A 22,956-nucleotide genomic window follows, 5' to 3' on the forward strand; every position below is an offset into this window, starting at 1 on the left:
GCTTGTGGGGGACGCCCGTTATTCGCCGCTCTGCTCAGGCAGCGCCCCGGCCGCCCGCACCGCCGCCGGGGGGCGGCCCCTCGCGCTGCCGGGCCTCGCCGCCATCTTGGCCGCTGCCCGGGAGCGGGACGGGCCGCACCGGGCCGGGGGAGGTATGTGGGGCGCCGGCGGCCCGGGGCGCTAAGGGCAGCCTTACCGCGGGGTGTGAACTTCCGTGCGTGGGGGACACGGCGGTCGCGGTGGTGGGGCGGGCCTCGGCGGCAGCCGCGAAACCTCTGCCGGGCCGGAGCCGCCTGTGCTCGGCGCCTAATGCAGCCGCCGGCCGCTGTAGGTGGCTGGAGTCCTGCAGGGGTGACAGCCCAGTCGGTGGTGGTGGTGGGACGCTGCCCTGACAGCCCGGGACTTACCGGTTTACCTGCGTTCGTTCCCGTTGTTCGGTGTCCGTTTACACACAGAATCAGTCTATTATTTAAATAAACCCTTGTTCTCCGGGCGCAGATGCCTGTGCAGAATAGCGCTGTGTGTGCTGAGCCGAGGGTGCGCGGGACCTCGGCTGCCCTTGTCTTTAGCTCTCCTAGGAGCGGGGTCCTAACCCCGGGGGGCTGCATGGGGTGTTCTCTGAAGTAATGATAAGGAAGGACTATGCGCAGGATGGTGATTTAGCTCAGTTTTTACTGGAGGTAGCCCGGGGCCTGCATGAGGGATGATGCAGGAACTGCTGTTCCAAGTCTACCTGCAAAACCTGCAGCAGAGCCACACCAGGAGGGGTAGGTAGCACCCAGCTCTCGTCAATCTTCCTTAGCAGCATTGCTGCAAACATGGTGGTTCCGGTCATGCTGCTTTTGCTTAATTAGCAAGGGGCCCTGTGAGTGTGGGTTTGCATAATATGCGCTGGAAATTAATCCATTATCATCCACCACTGTGCATCGCATATCACTTCTGCCCCGTTCAGTACCTAACAGCATAATTGAACGGAGGTTGCCTCTTTTTTCTTTTGTTTCAGTGCTAATCTACTTTGAAGTAGCAGTGCATTTACCATCTTTTCAGTTTGATGAATGACCTGTGCCCATTAGATGTTAATCAGACTAGAGGGATAGCTTCATCATAGCTACTGGGTAAACAACCAGGCAAAAATCATACTTAAATAATGAAAATTCATTCATTAGAAGGTTGTGTAGGTTAGGAAAAGCTTTTTTGCAAGAAAAGCACAAGCAAATTAAATTACTCATGCAAGAGGTAAAATGATGGAAGAAATGTTTTGCAAAAAACCTGACTGTGCCATTATCAGAATGATTCAGCTGGCAGTTCCCAGCAGCTGTAAGTTGTACATAGGTTCTCATTTATGGAGAAAAAAAAAAAAAAACATCTGAACAGTATTTCACTGTAAATGTCTAGAATTTAATCTGTGGTGTGTTGGATGCTAACTCAAAGACACAAGCAAACCTGGGTTTATAAAATAATAATGAGACAAGCATATTCTTTCCATCTGAGCACACATACCTGAAAATTCCTTGCAGATGGCAAATTAAACATTAAAACCACTCCACGCCCTCTAGTGCTTAATTTTGCTGTCCTTATCCTGAAATGAAGTTTCCTGTTGTGCAAAATAGCTATGCACCAGCCAGATGCCAGTTACCCTTTCAAACAAAGCTCTTCTTACAAGAATCTTAAACAGAAACCTTGTCATGAGGATTGATGGAAGAGAAATTGAAGCCCTTGAGGTAGAGAGGTCTGAACAGCAGGTGACAAGTGGCAGCTGTACTTCATGGCTGTAATAATGGGAACAAACCAAATTAAAATGTTAAGTTCCTTCCTCTTAGTTCTCTTTTATTTTTTCAGAGTTTCTGAAACTCAGAGTTTCCCATATAACTTTCAAAACTTAGTTCCTATACAGAAAATGACATCTTTTATGCTCATTCAACATAGTGCATGAGAGGCTGTTTTTGTAACAGGAACTTCTCGGTATTTGGGACACTGATATTGTTAATGTAAGGTGGAATAATTGAAGAGTGCTGCTCAGCTGTTGTCTCATGGAAGAGAAGGGGGTAAAAATGGTTAGATGCCTAGCTGTGGCAGAGTGCATGCACATTAGTAAGAGCTGTCATTCACAGCAGGGGTCCAGTGGTACTTGCTGGCTCTGATCTGGTATTTCAGTAGTGTATTGCTCTTTGGCTCTGTGCTTGTCCTTTCTGGAACCTTGAGTGCCTCTTAAAATAGAGCCTGTGAAAAACAGCAGTGTAAAGCTGGTAGCACTGTCACGCTGGCCACTACACTTACTGGAGTACGATGGAAAACGTCTTCCCAAAGAACTACTGAGATGAACTTTTATATCCTATGATCACATCCTGCTGCCTTGGTCATTAAGATTTCTGATTTGGCTGGAATATGAGCCTAATTAGCAGCATGTTCCTGAAAATCCCTTTGATAGTTAACAGTAAATGTGTGACAAGATACTCACCTTACCTGTGTCCATTTGATCCTCTCTATCTGTTCATTACTGGTTTCAGAGAGGAAATGTCTTAAGTGGCTCCTTAGTAGTCCTGAAGCAGCTGATTCAGATGGAAATTGTGTTAGAAATGTTCCATTTTCATATAAAAATGTAGTTTTAGCAATGAATTTTTAATTGTTTCCATGGAGGTTTTTGGGGGGGGGGGGGGCTTATGTTTTTGGTGGTTTTTTTTTTAAATAAGAAACTCTTGCTTTTTCAGCGTCTACAGTGAAGCTTTCTGTTCTTTCAGGACGCAAGGGGAACTGCAATTTTTCAGGATCTAAGATTGTTCTCTTGGCAAGAGATGGAATTATCTTGCCAGCAATTAGAAGATTTATAGTGGAGCTAAACTGAACAGAGGCTCCATGCAAATGTATTATTGGAAAGTTCATCAGTCAGTAGATGAAATGCTGCACAGATTCTTACGCAGGCTGTGATTGCTATTGGTAAAAGCATGGAGAAAGTTTGAAATTCTGTTACGGATACCAAACACTAAGATTACTTCAGAGTATTCTCAAAGGACTAGTTCCTTTTAAAAACAATTCCAGAAACTTACTATCCGTGTTTTAAATTAGAGCAAAGATAAATAAATGTATACTGAGCATCTGGGAAGCCAAATGTTTAGTCTTTAATAGGGATGATCTTGCTGGTAAAATATACATCTGAGTAATTGTACAGATATAAGCACTTCATTAAGTGTTAAGTTAGACAGTTAGAGCTGATTTGATGATGGGAGTTTTGCTTTACTATAGAGAGAAACACCAGGTAGTTCTTAAGAAGGGTTGCAAAAATGTTTTTACTTTAATATGCAGATGCCTAAGCCTTGGGCATCATCTGAATAAAAAGATTAATGACACTTGAGCAGCAGCAGTAAGATACGTTAACAATTATAGGAGCCTTAAAAACTGAAATTACAGAACATTCAATTTTAGTAAGATCTGAGACTTCCAGATATATCAGTTTGAATCACAGCTTCTCATGTTGTGTCAGGTTAAGTCCATGTTCAGAGCTTTTTTTTTATCAGGTTTGCTGTTTTAAAAGCTGGTGAATGGGGCTGGGGTGGTGGGGAGGAGAGGTTTTGCCACAGCTGTGGAACATTTGTGACACATCTTGATTTTATAGGCAAAAGCTAAACTACCAACCAGCTGCTTGTGACAAAAATACTAACTTCAAAATAGAGCTGCCTATTTTAGCTTCTTTGTTTCTCCGGATTACTTTAAGCATTTGGTTACTTTCCATTTGCTTGTCACTAGAAGTTCATTTCCACAGATACATAACAGAGGCTCAGACAGTCCATCCCCACTAATCCTTCCACCCTTCAGAGAAGCTATGCCAAATGCAGGGAACATGGGAAGCTGTGGAATACTTTCCCAGTGATGATCCCATCTTGAGCCATTTTCAGTCATTATTACATGCTCTGAAGGGCATTGCAGAGGTCAGTGATAAATTCCTCACTTCCTGGTTTTCAGAGCTTTGTCTGTAACTCAGCTCAGTGTTATGAAAAGCAGCTGCTAACAGTATTTCTGCATTAACTACATTTCAGAGTACTTAATTGTAGCTAAGGACAAGCATGTGCAATCAAGTCTTTTTCCCATGCTCACAGTTTGTCTCTCTTGCCAATGAGCTCTGCTTTTGTCTTGTGAGCCTGCTATGACTTCAGTCCAGATGTTTCTGTGCCAAGAGACTGAGAAAATAGTAACACTGCAAAATCCCAACTTAATCAACAGAAAAGATACAGGCTTGGAAAGAGCATATTGAAGGCGCCTTAGTTAAAATATTTAGTTCTTCTGTGAAGACTTCATATTCTGGTAGAACAGAAGTAACTGCAGAGAATGATGTGGAATTTTGTGTGTCAGATGGGAAGTCTGAGAAGCTGCAAAACCTCTATGGCCTCGTTGTTGGTGCAGTGCCTGTAAGATGCCTTTCAGTCAGGCAATAATACGGAAGGCTGTCAGCCTACTAAAAATGAGCTTGAATGGCTTGCTGTAGACTAAAGACACAATAACCCACATAAGTCTCCAGTCTGCTTCTTAGGCCTAAAAGCAGAGTGGGGGAAAACATATCCTTTTGAAATAGCCTTACAAGCACACCATGGAGTGGTTTTATGGTGCCATCTCAAAGCAGTGTATGTATGCTGCTGCACAGGTACTCTCATGCTTTCACGGTTCTTACATTTTGGTGGTGTGCTTCTGCTACTGTTTTTTTAAACTTACAGTCTTTGATTCAAGACCTTTACCCTCAAAGTGCTGCAGCTCCTAACATGCTTTGCTGTTTGGCCACAAGTATTAGCTTGACCTGTGGGTGTGAGGAAACTTGACTGTTACTAGATTGAATTGTTGTGTTCAGCATTTTTTAATCTTTCTTTTTCTTTGCAAATCTAATGTTCTGGTGAGGAAGAGAGTACTGAGAAATGAATTCAGGGATGTCTACATGTCTGAAGTGAAATGTGGCACTAAAAAAGAGTAACGGGAAAATCTCCAGAATTGGGAGCATTGTGAGTTATTTTTGTTAAATAATAGCTTACATAAGATATTTTTGTAGCAGTACCAGTTGTAAGATATCCAACTTGAAATCCATCTTTAATTGGCTGGTGCCGATTGCTTGACACTGTGTGGGATAAGTGAAATTACTTAGTCTTGCATATAATAGACTGATGTTCCCACTGGTGTAAGAGCTTCTTTATCATAGTCAGCACTAGGAAGCAAACAAACTGAGCTGCCCACTGACTGATGAGGCAGCGCTTGTGTACTCTGTACTTCAGCTGCAGGCAGAGAGCTTCAGTTTTCCAGAGGGCAGCAAAGTAGTGTACTGCTAAAACTTGAGAAAGAGGAAAGGAGTATGTGAGGGGGTTTGAAGGGAACTCTTAATGCTAGAAGCAGAATAAAGCTGGAATCTGCTAAGCATGGTCCCCTGGATCAGCATGCTATTCCAGTTGACCATGAGGCCATGCAAACAGTTGTATGAACACAGTGGGTACCTGGGCAGCTTGGGGCAGGTGAGTAAATAGGGGCAGTGGTCCAATGCTACTTCCTTTTCTGGCTACCCATGCCCTCTGTTGACTGCATATCAAGTCATAGGCTTATATCCTAAGTGCAGCTGTGGCAAAAGAAGAGGCCTGGCTAACACAGCCATTTGTGCACAAAGAGCTTGCAGTGTGCACGTAGAATGAAATGGCTGCGTTCAGGTATTATATTAGCCTCCTGCATGGCTGTGCTTGTTAAAAGTATATTATGACAAGTGCAGTAATTTCTGATCAGTAGAATCTGCATGAGCATTAACAGCAGGACGACTGTGAGGGCTTAAAAACACTGTCACATGTATCCGTCAGGGTATCATTGGAAGCTGCCTGCAGGCCGGCATAGCTTCTCCACAGTGGGCTGTATATCAGGTCCTCTGGAAACGGACTCTTACTGGTACTGGTTGTACTGAAACCCTTCTGTGCAGCATTGTATGCATTTACTAGGGATTTGGTCTTATATTTGTTAACAGATACGCTATTGTATCTGTGTTAAAATGTACAGAGAACTATTCTAAGCTGTATAGCTGATCACCTTCATATGTTTGGGCTGTCTTGGTGTGGAACAATACTGACATTCAGTGGTTGATTATACTTGCCGCTGTGGTGTGACTATCCAGGAGATTTTGGAGGGTTTTACTGTTCAGCATTGGCTAAATTCAGAACTTATTAGTTGAACTGGATTAAAGCAATCGTGTCAAGGCTCCTTTACAAGAATACTGTGCTCACAATATTGAAATTGTCCAATTTTTAACGTAGTGAATTGGAGATTAATTTGGTTTGGCAGAGATACAGTAGAAACACGCAGAGATACAGTAGAAACACGCAGCTTGTAGCTTTGTTTCCTTTCCCACTCTTAAACAAATTAGCAATCAATTTCCAAAAGAACTTCCTCTTATATGCCATATATCTTAGTTGGATTTTTCTGTCCACATTTTGACTATTGGTGGTCTTGTGTCTACCACCAAAGGCAGTGTTCTCTTAGCAGGAGGTATCTAAGACCTGGTAAGGCCCCAGTGAAGATGACCACATTGCTGTCATGCACGTGAACAAGTTTAGAATTTGAAAAGCTGGATCTTGGCCCCCTTCCCACATCTGCTGTCTAGGTGGAAGGAAATAGCATAGTACCTACCTTCTTTAGCAGTTGTTTTTCACCTTCTGTGGTGTGCTTTGGAAGACATACTTTTGTTTTGTCAAGATCTGCAGGGCCAGATCATTTTTCAGTGTTACAGGTATGTTGAGAGGTCAGCCTAGTACTCTGGGCAGTTTACATTCAGGCACAGCAACAAGAGGTCACTCTGGATGGAGCTAAACCCTTATTCCAGTGTTTTGGAATGAGGCTTTACAGTTTATACAGCGTTTGGACTTCTTAAAATCTCCATGCAGCTGGGCTATTTACATTTAGATGCTTCTGTGCCATCTTCATATTTGTGTGCCAGAGTTAACATTAGCAAAAGAGCAAATTTTGTCTGCATTTTACGACATGATCATGGCCAAACATCCTAAGATTAATGAAAACTATGATAGGTTTTTGGTAGATGTATTTGGCTTATCTTGGACATGCAGAGTTAATGGTAGTCTTCTTCTTTCAAAGTGGGACGCCCAGTAACTGGTCTCTTCCCAATCATGTTTGAATTCCTCCAAAGGCTAAATAAACTTCAGGGTATCTTTGTTGCTGTCATCTGCCCATTTCTACCAACTCCTATGCACCAGCTGTAGCACTGCCTCACAATGTAATAACTTTCATCAGGAAGCTCATCTGACCAGAAACTCCTTTTTCTGCATCAATTTATGACTGGACTGCTTTCCTAATATAGGTAATTGAAGAGACACAGACCTGCTCAGGTGAATACCTGGAAAGCCAAAGGGTTGAATAGCCAGTCGCAGGGGCAGCTTCTTCAACTATAGAATGAATTTATGCAGAATATAAGTACCAGAGTATTTTCACCTTGAGGAGCCAGTGCTCAGGTTGCAGTTTGTTTGGTTTGTGTTCTAAGCCTGAGTTTAAACTTGGACCTTATTTTTGTCAGAGGATGGTTATGCAGTGGGTCAGCCAAAGCATTATATCTGTCTCATGTAAAGGCTAAAGAGAGCAGCTGAAGTCTGATGGCATTTGTCTGTTCTGTAGATGTGGAGAAAAGAGTTTATTCACTTCATATGAATCAACAACGCAGTTCACATACTGTCCCATTGGAAGTTGAGAAATAGACTGGGAATTAGTTTTAGAAAAAGGCAGTTAAGCTTCTTGTCCCATGAGTAAGTGGCTGAGGCATGGTATTTGTAAATCTTTAAAGATATAAGAGAAAACAGTTACATTCCTTATCTGTAGTTCGTACTCCTTTTTTTCCATGAGTAAGTTGTGTAAAACATTTTATGTAAACATATTTCATGTGTGTCCAGCACATTTGAGGCAGTTCTATTCATTAAATCACATTTAAATTCCTAGTTTTGTGTACTTCTAATGAATTCCAACCTTTTATCCAAGTGCAACTTGGCATAGATCGTAAGTAAAAGACTAATGAGCCAGCAAATAAAACCCACTTTTCTAGTTCAGTAGCTGAAAGCTGACAAGCTAAAGAGCTGTATCTTTAAAATAGTGCTATTCTTAGTTATGTGTGTCAGTGTTATGCAAACTCCTCCTGCCATAGGAAACTTTATGTATGTGATATAGGAAACTATGTATAAGCTACCCTTCCACATTGCCAAACATGTTTAAGTGAGTCCCAACTCATGAGAGTGAGCTTTTCTTTAAGAAATAAATTACAGATTCCAAATAGGGATGAAAGTGGAAATCCAGGGTGCTGGCTTCTTACTTTGTGGTATGTTAGTGATTTGATCCACTGTGAAATGTTCTGTGGTGGAACATTCCCCTAAGTAAAGAAAAGCAGCAAAGCAAACCTTTTTCTTAAATTCACAGTGCATGTTAATTAAGAATAGCTGTTGTAAGAAGGGGAATCTGGGAGAAGAAATGATGTCAATCCTCATATCCTTTTGCTTATTTTAACTTCTTTGAATGTCTTTCCAACAGAAAATGATCCACAGCCTGTTTCTTATAAACTGTTCTGGTGATATATTCTTGGAGAAGCACTGGAAGAGCGTTGTGAGCCAATCTGTGTGTGATTATTTCTTTGAAGCTCAGGAGAAAGCAATCGATGTTGAGAATGTGCCTCCTGTCATTTCAACGCCACATCACTACCTCATCAGCATCTATAGGGATAAAATCTTCTTTGTGTCTGTCATACAGACAGAAGTGCCACCACTCTTTGTAATTGAATTTCTGCACCGAGTAGCAGATACTTTCCAGGTTTGTCATCATTAATTTTTAAAATTTAAATTACTCCAAGGGAACTTTTGTCTAAACTACTTTTAAGGAAAAGTAATAAACCCCCTGTCAGTGAGTTTCCCCTTTGCAATTTTTAAGTCAGGCACTGGTTTGCAGAGTACAAAGGAAAAGGTCTGTTTTGTGTATTCATTTGATTTACAGTTTACCAGTGCACGTGCACTACAACCCAAATCCCACTTTGTCTTCCTTCTGTAAGCCTTTGTACTGTTCATGTTATATAGATGAAAAGGAGCATGCAGTCATGAAGCACTCTGGAGGGAGGAAAGAGCTGCAAAGCCCGAGTCAGTTTTTCAACCTATTTCACAAATAGTCTAAATAAAGGAACCTCTGTGAAGACTGAGCATTGCCAAAAGATAGCCTCCTTATTTTACAACTGTCTTCTAACTGAAGATGTGTTCAAGTTCACAAGTGGGAGAACCTTTGGTACATTGATACTAGTAAAACAGATTACAGTCATTTCACTGTCCACGCTGTCTTTATTTCTAGTTAGATAATAAACATAACCTTAACATATGATGCCATCAGACTATAGATGTAGTTAGTTTAGGCACTAAAATGACTTGATACATTGGAGGGTTTCTGTAAATAAAAAAAAAAAACAAACCAAAAACCAACACAAAAATATCCCCAAAGAAACTTCTCTAAAGCATCTTAACAGGAATAAAAATCCTCTCCTTTGTAATCTCTGATTTGTTCAGGATTACTTCGGCGAATGTTCTGAGACTGCAATTAAAGACAATGTAGTTATTGTGTATGAACTTCTAGAAGAAATGTTAGACAATGGCTTTCCACTGGCGACAGAATCTAACATACTGAAGGAGCTGATTAAGCCTCCCACAATTTTGCGCTCCGTTGTCAACTCCATCACAGGTATGAAAATAAATCATTTTCAGTGGTGACTGGCTAAAACCAAATCCCATCATATCTCATGGCTGAAAAATAATATCATATTGGTGTGAATCTTTAAGGGAGGCCACTGTCCACCCCTTCTCACAATAAAGAGTTGGGTAAAACCAACTTCCTCTTTATTTGGAGTTTATGCCTGGCACCTTTGATATCCTTGCACTGTCTGGTCCAGTCACAGCTGCTAAAGTCCCTCAGCAATACCAGTTCCCAGCACAGGCAGCACGTATTGGAGACAGGTGCTCTGGGATTGGCACAGAGCTAGCCCCAAGCCTTGAATAACTGAAGGGCATTGGAGAAGGTTACATATTTTATAAGAAATATTATAGAAAGGTATATAAGAGGTATCTAATAAATCCTTGGTGGCTGGGAACAGACAGCATGAAGGGAAGCAAATCCCATGTCCTCAGCCTCCTCCCTGTCCCCATCCCCATTAGAATCCATCAAGTTCAGAGCTGTTTTCAGGCTGTTGGAAATGGGTATATCCTGCACTGACAGGGCCAAATGTCTGTCAGCTGAGCTGGTGGAATCTGCATGTCTGGCAGGCGGGTGCAAGGGCAGTAAGCCATGAGGTGTCACTTGGGGTCAAAGATACGCATGATGTTTGCCTGCGCATTGTGTTAGAGAAGGGTAGGTGGGCTGCAGGGCCACACAAGGGTAGTGCTCGGAGGTGCTGGTCTTTGAGGTAGTACATGTGGTTTGATGTCGGAGCTCTCTCACCTGTGTGGCCCAGCAGCCTAGCCTGTGCAGTGCTGCTGCACCCTGTGAGGCTGCAGAGGAACAGGCAGAGAAACAGCAACTTCTCCCCTTTAGAGACACAGTGGGAGTGGGGAAAGGGTTGCGACTCCTCCCCCATGAGTTACAGCACCAGGGTGGACTTTAGGCAAGGGTTTTTCTGTGTGAGTTTCAAAAGAATTAGCACATCTGTTTTCTGCCTGCTAAGAAAGGGCCTACCCCCAGCAGGTTGTGTAGAAATAAGTGCTTGTTGCCAGACTCCAAATGAAGCTGCATGACACACTGCCACATTCATTGTGCTAAAGGGCAAAAGCAAGCAGGAGCTGTGGCCCTATTCTGAGACCTAGTTCTAGCAGAGGGAGTTGTTTCCACTATACTGGGATTCCAAGATCACAAAGCCCCAGAAGTGATAAGATTTTTTTTTTTTCTCTTTTCATTTTTAAATAAGAACCTGTTTACTTTAGGTAGTTCAGGAGGCCTTTTTCTCACACTGGGTGTTATTAAGAACCAGGAGCCAAAGGTGACAGCAAGACAGGCAGGGGCAGTGCCATCACTGTTAAGGAACTGTCATGGTTTAAGCCAAGCTGGTAACTCAGAACCACAGCACTGCACCAGCTACTAAGAAGGGGAAAAATGACTGCTACTGCTGAACCCAGGACAGGAGCCCAGAAGTTGAACCAACAGGTCAGGGTCACGATTAAGTAACAGGGTCACCTACAGCTCAATGATTGCCAGGACAGACTGTCACACTGAGACAGGTCAAGCCTGTGGGCCAGGGTCTGGATCGATGCGACACGTGGTCAAGTGTAGACGTGGCAGTCATATTGCTAGGAGGTAGCTCAGATGCGTACAGGGGTGAGAGCCTCCACTTAACAACAAGCAAAAGGGGTGGAAGCCCTCCCTAAGGCTTCTTCCAGGTCTTCATAACAAATCCTATCATCGGTAAATCAGCCCTGAAGGCAGCCAGTTAAAACTTTTAGGACAAAGGGGAAGCAGAATGCTTAAGAACTTCAGAAGGAGCTGTAATGTCTTGTAGTGATGAAATCCTTCGCAGTATCTAGCCCCATACCTACTCCCACTCAAAGCACCTACTGTCGTGAGCCTTGTATTTTGCTGTGCAACCACAAGTCTGGACACATGCTTAAAGTGCATTCATGTCACCTCATGAATGAAATTTAGTGGTCCAGGCTCTAGTCTGGAGTTCCTGGAGGCAAATCTTGCTTTTATTCTTAATTTTGGCAGTTGAAACATCTCTCTTGTAATTAGTTACTGATTTTGAGGTTTTTTTCATTTTTAAGGCAGTAGTAATGTAGGTGACACACTTCCCACCGGGCAGTTGTCCAATATTCCTTGGCGCAGAGCAGGAGTAAAATACACAAACAATGAAGCCTATTTTGATGTTGTTGAAGAAATTGATGCAATTATAGACAAATCAGGTAAGATGCCTTACAAAATCATTTTTGTTTGTTCAATGTATTTATATTTAGCTGCTGATGTTTAGAGAGAATACAGTCCAAAGGCTTTTTTATATGTGTATTATATACATGAATCCATATCTTAAATAGAAAAACACAGTTTTAAATGATACACCTCAACTTCTTCAGCTTATCTCAAACCAGCAATATGCTCTAGGCTGCTTCAGGAACATCCACAAGAAATACTCTGTACTTAGATGGGTTTGGTTTGTATATTGATTCTCTCTCAAAAGATACAAATGGAAAAAATAGTTGAAGTTTTAAATGTGATGAGAAAATGATCTTTCCGTTGTTCCTGCACCACTACACAACTTGCTAGTTTTCTGGGGATGGGATAGGGATGAAAGAAAGGAAGATTCTGAGTTTGCATATGCTGAAATTCTTATTTGCTATTGCTGGCAGCCAGTTCAAGCACATACAGTACAAGTCCTGTGTAACAGCTGGCACAAGTATCATTAGCTGATTTGGGACAAGCTGTTTGCTCTGGCTCTTGTATGTTAGCAAGCTGCCCAGGCCACAGGTAACTGCAGTGACCTTTCCTATCTGTGCTTGGCATGTTCTTCAGTGTTGCGCAAATGTCATTTCTGCCCTCTAGCTGCACTCACAACGGTTGTTAGGCCTTTCATAATAATTTTAAGTCAACTGTCTTCTTTTTTTTTCCCCTCCAGGTTCTACAGTCTTTGCAGAAATCCAAGGTGTTATTGATTCATGTATTAAGCTCTCAGGAATGCCAGATCTTTCTCTTTCTTTCATGGTAAATAAATCCTGAGTAACTAAAATTCAAAATATATGCTAAATATATCTTAGTGACCAGAGTTTTTAAGAGTCCAATCACTACTTTGTGTGTCACACACACGAAAAAAAAGGAAGTTTTGCATTATATGTGAACTTGCTGCATTGCTCAGTAGTTGGAATGGCTTTTCTCTGTACATAAACCTGCACTCACAGGAGGAGCTCCTGTACCAGTTCAGACCAGAAATCCATCTAGCTCAGTAACGTGTTTCAGAAAATAGCTAGGAATGGTAGAGTCTAAGAAATAGGAATGGTGTGGAGTTCAGTAGCTAGTTCAAACTGCTGGTACCTGATGAGATTTCACTTACCACTCTGCCACTGCTTACAGAACCCACGGCTGCTGGATGACGTCAGCTTCCACCCATGCATTCGGTTCAAACGCTGGGAGTCGGAGAGAGTCCTTTCATTTATTCCTCCCGATGGGAATTTCAGATTGATCTCCTACCGTGTCAGTTCACAGAAGTACGTTTCTACACACTGGTTCTTCAGATACACCATCTACCGCTTTCCATCTGAGGAACTGCAGACTTCTTGTCATGGGGAGAATTTGCATTGTTGCTAAAACGCACATTCTCAGGTTTTGTCTCATCTGTGGCTCTGTCCCTGCTAAAACAAGAAAACAGTTTTTCAGTGAGCTGCTGATACTCAGCAATCATTTCTCAGTGGGATAAGCCACATGATAGTAATACAGGCTTGTTCGTTCCTGGTAATTGTTGCTGCCTAGATGCTGCGTGGCTAAGTCTCTGTATACATAGAGGACTCTGGTCTTCATAAAAAGGGTAAAGCAAAAAGTCTAAACTGCAGATAATCTGCAGGCTAAGTCAGATTTGACTGGTGGCTGTTCTGAGAGTTGCCTCACTGAGATTACTTCAAAAAATAAACAGATGGAGGGATAGAGATTAGAACACTGATTAAGAATAAAATCTTTTTTTCCCTGTGATTCTCTGCTAATAAAATCACTTCAGCTGAAGTGATGTTGAAGAGCTGAATATCACTTTTCACTTTTGAAACAAACTGGTTCTAACTTTAATACCTGCCAGAAGCACAGGAACTGTTTATGAGAAAGAGTTTTTTTTTAATCAAGCAGAGAAGTAGCCAAGATGCATTCAGCTACTGTTTTCTCTTTTCAGCTTGGTGGCAATTCCTGTGTATGTGAAACACATCATCAGTTTTAAGGAAAACAGTTCTTCAGGAAGATTTGATGTTACCATTGGACCAAAACAGAATATGGGGAAAACAGTAGAAAGTGTTGTCATGACAGTTCACATGCCAAAGGCCGTACTTAATATGAACCTTACTGCTACACAAGGCAACTATACGTTTGACCCAGTTACTAAGGTAAGTCTGAAGTTGCTATTTAAGTATCTAAGGTGACATTAGAACAAGTCATACGTACTGCAGAGTGCTGGAGCCGCATTCCACACTTGGCAGAAAATTTTCCCTTCAGCGTATGTTTAAGAATTAAATTCTTGTCTTGAAATTTTACTTTTTCAGACTTAGATACACACCAGCTGTGATTTCTGGTTTTATCAGTCTCCCTTTCCTTCCCCTCTCCCTTCCCTTCCTCTCTTTTCCTCTGCCTCTTCACTCCCTGAATATTTTCCTTTAATGGATGCAGCAGTATTTTGCTGGTGGTTTCAGCTATGGTATATTCTGCAATCCATGTTCTTTAAAACAAACTTAGCTGGAGAAAATGCAGTAGAACTGAAAAGAGGTAGCCAGAAAAACAGGGAGCAGGAGATGAGAAACGACTTCCAAAAGATCTGCCTGAGGACACACTGGAAGGGAACAAAAGGTCTGAAATACTGTGTCTTGGGATTCCTGTTTTCTCGCCTCTGAGCTGGGGTTTGAGCCCTAAATGTCCTAAGGCTCCTGAATCTTTTTAGTACCCAGGAACCATTTTGCTGAAATGCAGCGTGAGCCAAACCATTCTGCTGGCTCTGACACCCTGCTCTGAGCTTTGGAATAGCTCAGTGAGCAACTGATGTGAATTGTAAGTGAAAACTCTCCACATCTTGTTTCTGAAAGAACAGACCTTGATCTTTTAAAAATGAAACCACAAAACAAACACCCACACTTGAAGTCTCCTTTCCTCACTGCAGAAATAAAGCATACTGTGCTTTTTAGAGCTGGGATAACTAGGTGGATTGTAACTGCAAAAGTTAGTAGAAGTAGAGAGAACTGAGGGGTTTCTGCATTTATTGACAGTTTTCAGTTTATGATAAGAACAAAACCTCTTGTGCATCAGTAAAGGGCCAACTTGGTTCCATGTATCTTCTTTAAAGTGTTAAGAACCAATGGAAACAAGTGACCCTTATGGAAGTTCCTGTAACTTAAACATCTTCCTTTGCCAAGCATCTTGCTCTTGTCCTCCTCATTCTCATGTTCATAAAGTTCCTATGACCTTTGTGCTGATTGCATCCTTGTTGCATGGATCTAGATGACCACAGTCAGGCAACAGAAACAATCACTGCTACTAAGGGAGCAAGATGTATAAAGTGCTAAGGAACACTCACAGGGCAAAAGAAATGTTGGGAAAGAAGAGTCACCACACCTGCAGGAGCCCTGGCTATGCTAGCTCCCAGCCAGTGCGGTACTTCTCCGGGCTACCAGGTTGCATTCTGTACCCAGCCTGCAAACCAAAAGCTTGCCGTGAACTTGACCTCATAGGTTGTTTCCTAGAAACCTACTACTGCTGCTCTTTCTTTCCTGACAAGGTGTTAACATGGGATGTTGGCAAAATTACCCCTCAGAAGCTACCAAACCTGAAGGGCCTGGTGAACCTGCAGTCTGGAGCCCCCAAGCCAGAGGAGAATCCCAGTTTAAACATCCAGTTTAAGATACAACAGCTTGCGATTTCAGGTGAGTGAGTGTGATATGCAGCCAGCACTGATGGAATGAATAGCGGTAGGAACTAAAGTGGGAAACTTAATCTTTTAATTGGAGATGCTGATCTGGAGTCAGCTTACCAAAACAGGAAAGTCTGATTTACCCAAACCTGACAGTTAGATTTGCTGGGAATAGTGAATTCCCAATTGTTTTACTCAAGAAACACTGTGAGAAGTGTACAGAAGAATGGACTTTTCTTTGTTGACTTGTGCACTAAACATGCAAATTCATTCACTAAAATAGTGAAGAATGATGATTTAGCATGCTGCCCTTGACTAGCTTTAGCCTTGTGCCTCTAAAGGTCTTTCCAGCAGTCAAAAAACTCCATTAATTTTAAAGAATGCCCTTCTTATTCTTTCCCGCTGGAGCTGGTTAGGTTTTCATCTTAAAAACAATCTGCAAGTAAAATCAGAATGAAGTCTATAGGGCAAGTGCAAAAGTAAATTTAAAGCAAGCAAGGCCTCAGTCTGCAAACAGTTAAATCACACTAGTGGAAAATGCTTCTGCAAGCAAGCTTTGCAGGATTAACACCCTAACAGAGCAAAGGCTCATGCCTGGAAAGAGGATGACTGAAGGTGGTAAATGAGAATTGCTGGTAGTACACATAGTTCCTTTCTACGTAGGTACCGGGCTGTGGTCTTTTTGCTTCTGGACTACGGTGAGTAACCGAGAGTCCTTCTGCAAGAACAGAATCCTGCAGCTTCCTCTTAAACTTGTGACCCTCTAGTTTAAATCTAGCAAAACATAGTGGATTGGTGGCTGGATGCCAGAGATACGGACCTGTGAGAACACAGGGGACAACCTGAAACCGTTAGGTAATTAATAGTTGCTGGTGTTCCTCAGTCACTATTAGCAGAAGAATTGCTGATCCTTGCAGTTATGGTTTAGGGTGAGAAGATTTCTAAAACTTGTCCTTTGCTTCATCTACATTATTGGAACTGAGTGCAGCGTACAGGAGCAGTGCAAGATGAGACCCACTTGATCCCTTCGAAGGAGGATGTTGGCTCATGGAGCAGAACACAAAAAAGTCGTTGCCCTGCCAGGGCAGCTACCAGGAAGTGACAGGAATGGTCTCTTTGCCTTTTCAAACCAGATGTATTTGTGAAAGGAAGGAAAATGAGCTTCCTACCTGATCTGACATGCTTCAAGAAAGCAGGACTGATGAAAAGACTGACATTTCTCACATTCTGCTTTTAAATTCATGCTTGTTTTTGTCTTTTTCAGGACTGAAAGTGAATCGCCTAGACATGTATGGAGAGAAATACAAGCCTTTTAAAGGTGTCAAATATATTACAAAAGCAGGAAAATTCCAAGTGAGGACATGAAAAGCTGCTCAACTTCCAAGAGGAAATTCCCCTTAAAAAAAGAAAAATTCACTGCTTAGTGACTTACTTTGCTATTAATTAGGTGCCAGTTAATTAATAGACACTGATTAGTTTGGGATCAAAGCATTTGTGCACAGCAGCTCTTAAAATGAAAGCATAGCTTAGTTTTTCTTAATATGGCTTTAAATTAAGGTACTTTTTTTCTAATACACCTTCACTCTTTTTTTACTGAATTGTTGTTCTGGTGAATAGTTTGGTGTAGGTGATCCACAGAATGCCACAGACACTACACTGCCAGTCAGATACCAAAGCCCAGAGGTCAAGCACATTCTGAAGGCCAGACAGGTCACTGGAGAAGTCTTGTGGTGGCACGTTTTGCTGCTGCAGCCACCTGCAGAGAGAGCTCAGCTATTCTCACAGCCAGCTGCTAGCTGGCAACCCACAAAGCATCGTGTAACCCCTTCAGAAACAGAGCAGCAGCAAGAGGGGCAAGGGTCCCTGGCAGGGGCCTGGGATGTAGCAAGTGTCACTCCTGAGAAAGAGCTTCTGATGAAGAGAAAAATAACTTCCTTGTTTACAAGAAATCGCCTTTCTTAAGAAGCATTTGCCTTAATCAGCCTTCATTTGTGCCATCTGCAGATGAGCTGATAAAAATAACATCCTGCATTAAATCTGGGAGGTGATTGTTGCTTCAGTAATCCACTTTCTTGCCATTCAATCTCATCACCATCATCATTTTTTTTAAGAATACAATTGCAGAGAGTAAGATCTATTTTTTATGTGACGCCTTTGCTTTGATGTAGATGCTCCACTTGTTCCAAGTGGATACCACCAGATTTGTGCCATGTGTGCATTGGAGCGTAGCTTTTTAGGTAGCACAATAGAAGTGTCAAGTGTATTTAATGATTGTGTGCTTTAATGTTAATGAAATAAAGGGAACTCTACTGCAAATACATCCTCTCTTGTGAAATGTTTGCACAATTCATGATGCTCGTAAGCAGGAGACATCTACTTAAGATACAATTAAATGATGGCCATTTACTACTTCTTTACTGAACTTGATCTCTCTCAAGCTATTTGAAGTTTAGAAGGGGCATTTAGGAGCACAGCAGGTAAGCTCCCTTCTGTAATGGAGGAGAAGTAATATTTAGATCATGACAAAGACAACAGCGATGAAGCAAAGCTGTCTAAACTGCCTTATACCATGAAGTTGTTATCTCTATAAACCAATGGGTGCCCCACAGTACCTGCCAGGTTTCAAAGCACACCTTTGGGCAGTACTTTATAGGGTGGGAAACTCAAGTTAAAGATTAAGGGCAGGATACTGTAGAGTCTATTTCCCTGTTTGGTTTACAAAATGATTAGGTGAAAACTTTGCTTCAGATGAAGAACAGGAACTCGAGTCATTCAGTAGTCAAAATGTCAAATGCTGGGACAAAAAATGATCCAGTCTGAAAAAAAGGAGAGGAACCATCTGAGCACTGTCAGCAAGCCAGTAAGGAAATAAAGGAGCATCAATTCTCCATCAGTAACTTCACCGATACCACTGGGGCAAACTTTGGCCACAGACAATCATTTTGAATTTCTGAGATAACAGCAGGTCAGTGCAGATAAAACAGCACTTGTAAGAACCAGCACCTGTAAGAAAGCCTTGCATTTGTGTAGACGCAACAGTGGGCATTGGAAGTTACCAACCTTCTAATCTGCCTTTTTGAACTTTTTTGAATTCAATACTCACACTACAGTTCTGCTCCATGTCTCAGGAAATAGGTTCATTCAGTTCCAGTAATCTTAGTAGGAGTCGTCTTTTCAGATGTAACTGATAATGTCCCAAGCTTAACTGTGAGTAGGTGGAGCTGCTCTCTGCATTAGCAGCCTGGAAAACCTGCAAGATCTCCTTTCACAACTGACACCATTACCGATACAGAACATAATACGCTATCAAAACGAGCTGGCCTTCACACCAGCGCTTCACTCGGCAAGTTGCAGGATGAACCCTACCAGCCTTCTGTATCTAGGACACCAGAGAAGCACTCACAGAGCTTCTGTCTCTGGAAAACCTTCCATCTGTACTTCACAGCACACCACTGGAAATCACCATCAGCAACAATTACACTTGCCTGCTAGGAAGCTACCTTCAGCATGAGAAATGGTGGTTATTGTGTGAGGCTTACTCCTTTTGGTGGTGGTGTGCTAGTTCCTGCCGGTTCTCCAAACACAGGAAACTCAACTGAGGAACCTGCAGAAGGGGACTGTGTTCCATTCTCCCTCTTAAAGAAAAATCGCACCAGCACCTATAGGAACAGCACAGCTGAAGGAATTGGAGGGTGTTGTTACTGCTGAATTTGTACTGCCAGCCCTTGGTCTCACCTTCCCTGGGTGTTCACCTCCAGGAGCGCTGCAAAGGCAAATGTCTCCCAGGTTCTCATCCTGTCTCAGATATAGATTGAACTGTGTGTACAGCACAAAATCTGAATTTTACATGTCATTACTAAATCCCAGGTGCTGTCTGGCACTGTGGGATTTTGTTGGGTCCCACAGCACCAATAAACATCGGTTGCACAAAGAACATGATGTGTGCTGGTAAATACTTTTAGTGAAAAAGAAGTGTTGATAAGGTATTCTTACTGTGAAGGAGTGATGGGAGCAGGGCAGGGATTCCATGCTAATCACCCCTGCATTCAGTTTGTGAAGTAAAACTCAGATTAATGAGGTGCTGCCCAGAGCAGCACATCTTTCCTTAGTGACAGAAAATTTCAAGTTTTCAGAACCTTGCCCAATGCTACTAGAACAGATAACCACCAGGCCTCTGGAAGAGCTCCAGTTTTTTCCCCACTGGATTACAGCTTTCATCAAGTTCTTTAATTATTAGTTTTATGGGCACAAAAGACAGAAACAACTTGAACATCTTCTGTCTGAGAAACTGCACTTTGTTCAGAATATGCAGAAACATCTGTCCTTTAGTGGTTCTGCTGCTTTAGCTTTTTACTCCCCTTGTTACTGTGTCACCCACTGCTCCATTACCATTAACACTCACAGGCTGACATTTGTACAAATGCATTTTTATTGTTTTAACAGAACCAAAGGAAGGTTGAAAACATTAGACTATACAATACATTTTGGTTTATAAACAAAGTTTTATAGTGGCAAAACATTTCTAAGTGACATTCATGGTCTTGTTTTCAAATATTTTCTGCATTTCAGGTCTGAAGACCACTAGGGTTCAAAAAAGAAGTAATTGCATAAGGTGGACATGGATCTCAGCTTCTACAAAACAGGCCAAGAACTTATAGCAAACATTCTGGAAGGATATCAAAGGCAACCATGATTTGTAACTTTGCTGCAAACATTCTGCAATAAACAAAAGGTGATCTTTGGCATAAACAATTATGTATTAAAGGCATTAGTAATATTGCATTAATATCAGTCAAGCAACTAAACAGTGATGCTAAAAAAATCTCACAGAGAAGCCTGAACTGGGAAGGGGGAAGGGAAGAAATGTGAGGAGCATTAAAAAGGAATACAGGAAGACTACTTAGAAAAATCCTTTAAAAATAATCCCTACCTAATTCAGTGTTATTTACTATTAAATAGAAATTACTACATTACAATTATGTTAAAGATCTGGTACAAACCAACCAAATGCAAGACATTCAGGTTAAGGCTCTGGCACCCCTTCCTTCCTCTTCCTGTTGCAGGTAATTGCAAGAAGAGAATATTAAGGAAAGATCCGAAGTACCACATATTCCGTAATACCGAGACACAAGGAGTGAATTAAAGATGAACACGTTTTTCTCTTGCTAAGGTCAGGTTGAGGCAGCTGTAACAAAATCAGTTTGACTTCCCTTTTTAGATAACAGTGCAACAAAGGGGGTGGAGAGGAGGAAGTCCAAGTGTAGAATTGCAGACAGGTAAACTGTCATGTACCTCCTCCTTTGAGCTGTTAAGACAGAGCAGTTCTTCCACAAGGGCACTTCTGTTAAAGGTGGTTTGATCATGCAACACTTCAGCAAATTAAGAGGGCATCATGAGGTCAGTGTTGATCTGGGCAGAAGTCTTGCAAATGTAGAGACTCATTCTAAAACAACAATCCTGCTTTCTGTCAAGTGCCAAAAGAGACCAGGAAGCAATGAAACGAATGTGTGTGTGTATGTATGTATATAAATCTATGAAGGCATGTTCAGTTATGGAAGGATAAAAGCATCCCAAGTTTATTTTAATAATGAGAGGAATGGGGGATTTTGTTGGGGGGGGTTAATTGTTACGGTTTTGTCTGCCTTTTTTAAGATACAGTAACACTTTGTGCAATTCCCTATTATTAGACCTTGAAAAAAGATTTTGAGCCGTCAAAAACAGTAAAAATAGCCCAGTATATTTCACATTACCACTTGCTGGTAACCATTAGGCTGCCTAAAAAGAGTTTAATGTCACTGCAGCTCTTCTTTGAAATCGTGCAGGTTATGTGCCTTATGCATTGTTGGAAACCAGGGTAGTGAAGCAAAAGGTCCTGTTTAATTCAGTATCTTTATCTTTTAACTTTCACCTTGAGTGGCTGGAATAACACTAAATGGAGGGAAGAGTTAAAAAAAGAATAATCGCATGTGCTCATTTGGTTTTCAGAAGGAAAGAGCCAGCATGTGATGTTTTCTGGTCCTGGACATGCAGGTAGCTCAAGAGAACCAGGATTTTCCAGCTCACTATGTTAGTGAATTGAGCAAGAAGGAAAGACGTCCATGAGTTAAGGTCTCCAGCCGTAAGGCTCAAGCTGTCAATAGTGTGCCACTAACATCCGCTGCAAAGCATTTCAGTACAGTACAGGAGTTCTGGAATGCCTACTTACAGGGTTACAGGAGGGTGACAGAGCTCCAGTTTTTGTTAAAATACTGCTGCCAGGCACAAATCAGAGAATATAATTTCAGACATGGAATCGTAATCCTCAGTTTACAACTGTTCTGCTGCCCTCCCATACCTGTAAATATAACCCCCCTACATCTTCCATCATTTCTGCGTGGTTTTAAACCAGGCAGCTGAAATCCTGCTGACGTGTTCAATGTTTCTGTATCAATGGCTGTCCCTAAAAAACTGCCAAGTAACCAATAGTGTCCTATCTTAACACAAGCTTGAAGTGAGGTCCATGTTTTATATCATCACATGGAAACTACTGGAGTATACAGTGCATAAATGAAATGTGCTTCTGGGAGTACGGAATTCATCAAGAGAATCTTCAAAAGCAAACTGATAAAAAACAGGTGATACGAACTGTCTGCCTTCGGAAGCCATGAGGTGTTGGGTATCAAATGTGTTCCAAAGACATTTGAAATGCATTCTAATTCATACCCGTAGAATGGGGCATTAGCATAAGCTAGTCTTAAGATCAGGTATACAGCACCTCTTGCTGTTAATACATCTCTTCTGTTTCCAAGAAAAAAAAAGGCATTTTAAGTTACACAAAATAATACCTATGTGGCAAGTGTCTACTGATACCAGGGGGTTTTTCTGACCCAGCGAAGAGTGAATCCAGCATCTGTTCTTATCTTAATGGATGCTGCTTCAGCTTCTCTCACAGTTTCCTTCACAGACTGCATGAGATTCTGGGCGTTATGAACCAGCATCTCAGTTGCCTGTCAAGAAAAAGACAAATTGAAAATGTATTGGTAAATACCATGTCCAAGAGAGTAGCACAGAAGCCCATTGTGCACAAGGACCCCCAGTATAAGCAGCTTAAGTCAGGTTATTGCTAATTTAAACTAAAAAAAAATAAATGGAACAATTCACCTCTGGAAACCTCATTTGTGTATTTCTGCGAAATCTGAATAAAAACTGAGTGTCCCAAAGTAGAACAATCTCCCAGAAGCAAAAACTGCAGGATTTCAACTGAAAACATGCATTTGGGAACTAACAGAACTGCGAGTACTCAAGATGTTGTTGGAGAACAAATATTTTCAGTACACTCCACCACAGAGTGCTTGTACTCCTCCAATGTCAAACTT

At 41.8% G+C, this 22,956-nt stretch overlaps 2 protein-coding genes across 4 annotated transcripts in view; one reads left to right on the plus strand and one right to left on the minus strand.

Annotated features, from left to right (window-relative positions):
* Nucleotides 1-9: 9 nt before the first annotated feature.
* AP3M1 (adaptor related protein complex 3 subunit mu 1) lies at nt 10-17,919 on the plus strand. Of its 2 annotated transcripts, XR_009743023.1 has the most exons (10): nt 10-152; nt 8,533-8,808; nt 9,546-9,717; nt 11,784-11,921; nt 12,629-12,714; nt 13,081-13,214; nt 13,883-14,090; nt 15,470-15,614; nt 16,369-16,456; nt 16,866-17,919. XR_009743023.1 is itself a non-coding variant. In XM_061451168.1 (9 exons), the coding sequence occupies exons 2-9, from the start codon at nt 8,536-8,538 to the stop codon at nt 16,964-16,966; spliced, it is 1,257 nt and encodes a 418-aa protein (XP_061307152.1). In that variant the 5' UTR covers nt 13-152; nt 8,533-8,535; the 3' UTR covers nt 16,967-17,919. The 2 variants fall into 2 exon arrangements, 1 of the variants encoding a protein (XP_061307152.1); XM_061451168.1 differs by lacking the exon at nt 16,369-16,456 and having other exon boundaries at nt 13-152.
* A 2,088-nt stretch (nt 17,920-20,007) lies between these two features.
* Nucleotides 20,008-22,956, minus strand: part of VCL (vinculin) — a 65,853-nt gene continuing 62,904 nt past the window's right edge. For both annotated transcript variants that reach the window (XM_061451137.1, XM_061451148.1), the window contains one exon: nt 20,008-22,587. In XM_061451137.1, coding sequence (XP_061307121.1) covers nt 22,441-22,587 — 147 coding nt within the window. In that variant the 3' untranslated portion in view covers nt 20,008-22,440. The remainder of the gene's footprint in view (nt 22,588-22,956) is intronic.

The sequence above is a fragment of the Pezoporus flaviventris genome, unplaced genomic scaffold, assembly GCF_033815535.1.
Source record: "Pezoporus flaviventris isolate CSIRO_AGI_PZ_B2104156 unplaced genomic scaffold, CSIRO_AGI_Pfla_v1 ptg000001l, whole genome shotgun sequence".
Classification (NCBI taxonomy): Eukaryota; Metazoa; Chordata; class Aves; order Psittaciformes; family Psittacidae; genus Pezoporus; species Pezoporus flaviventris.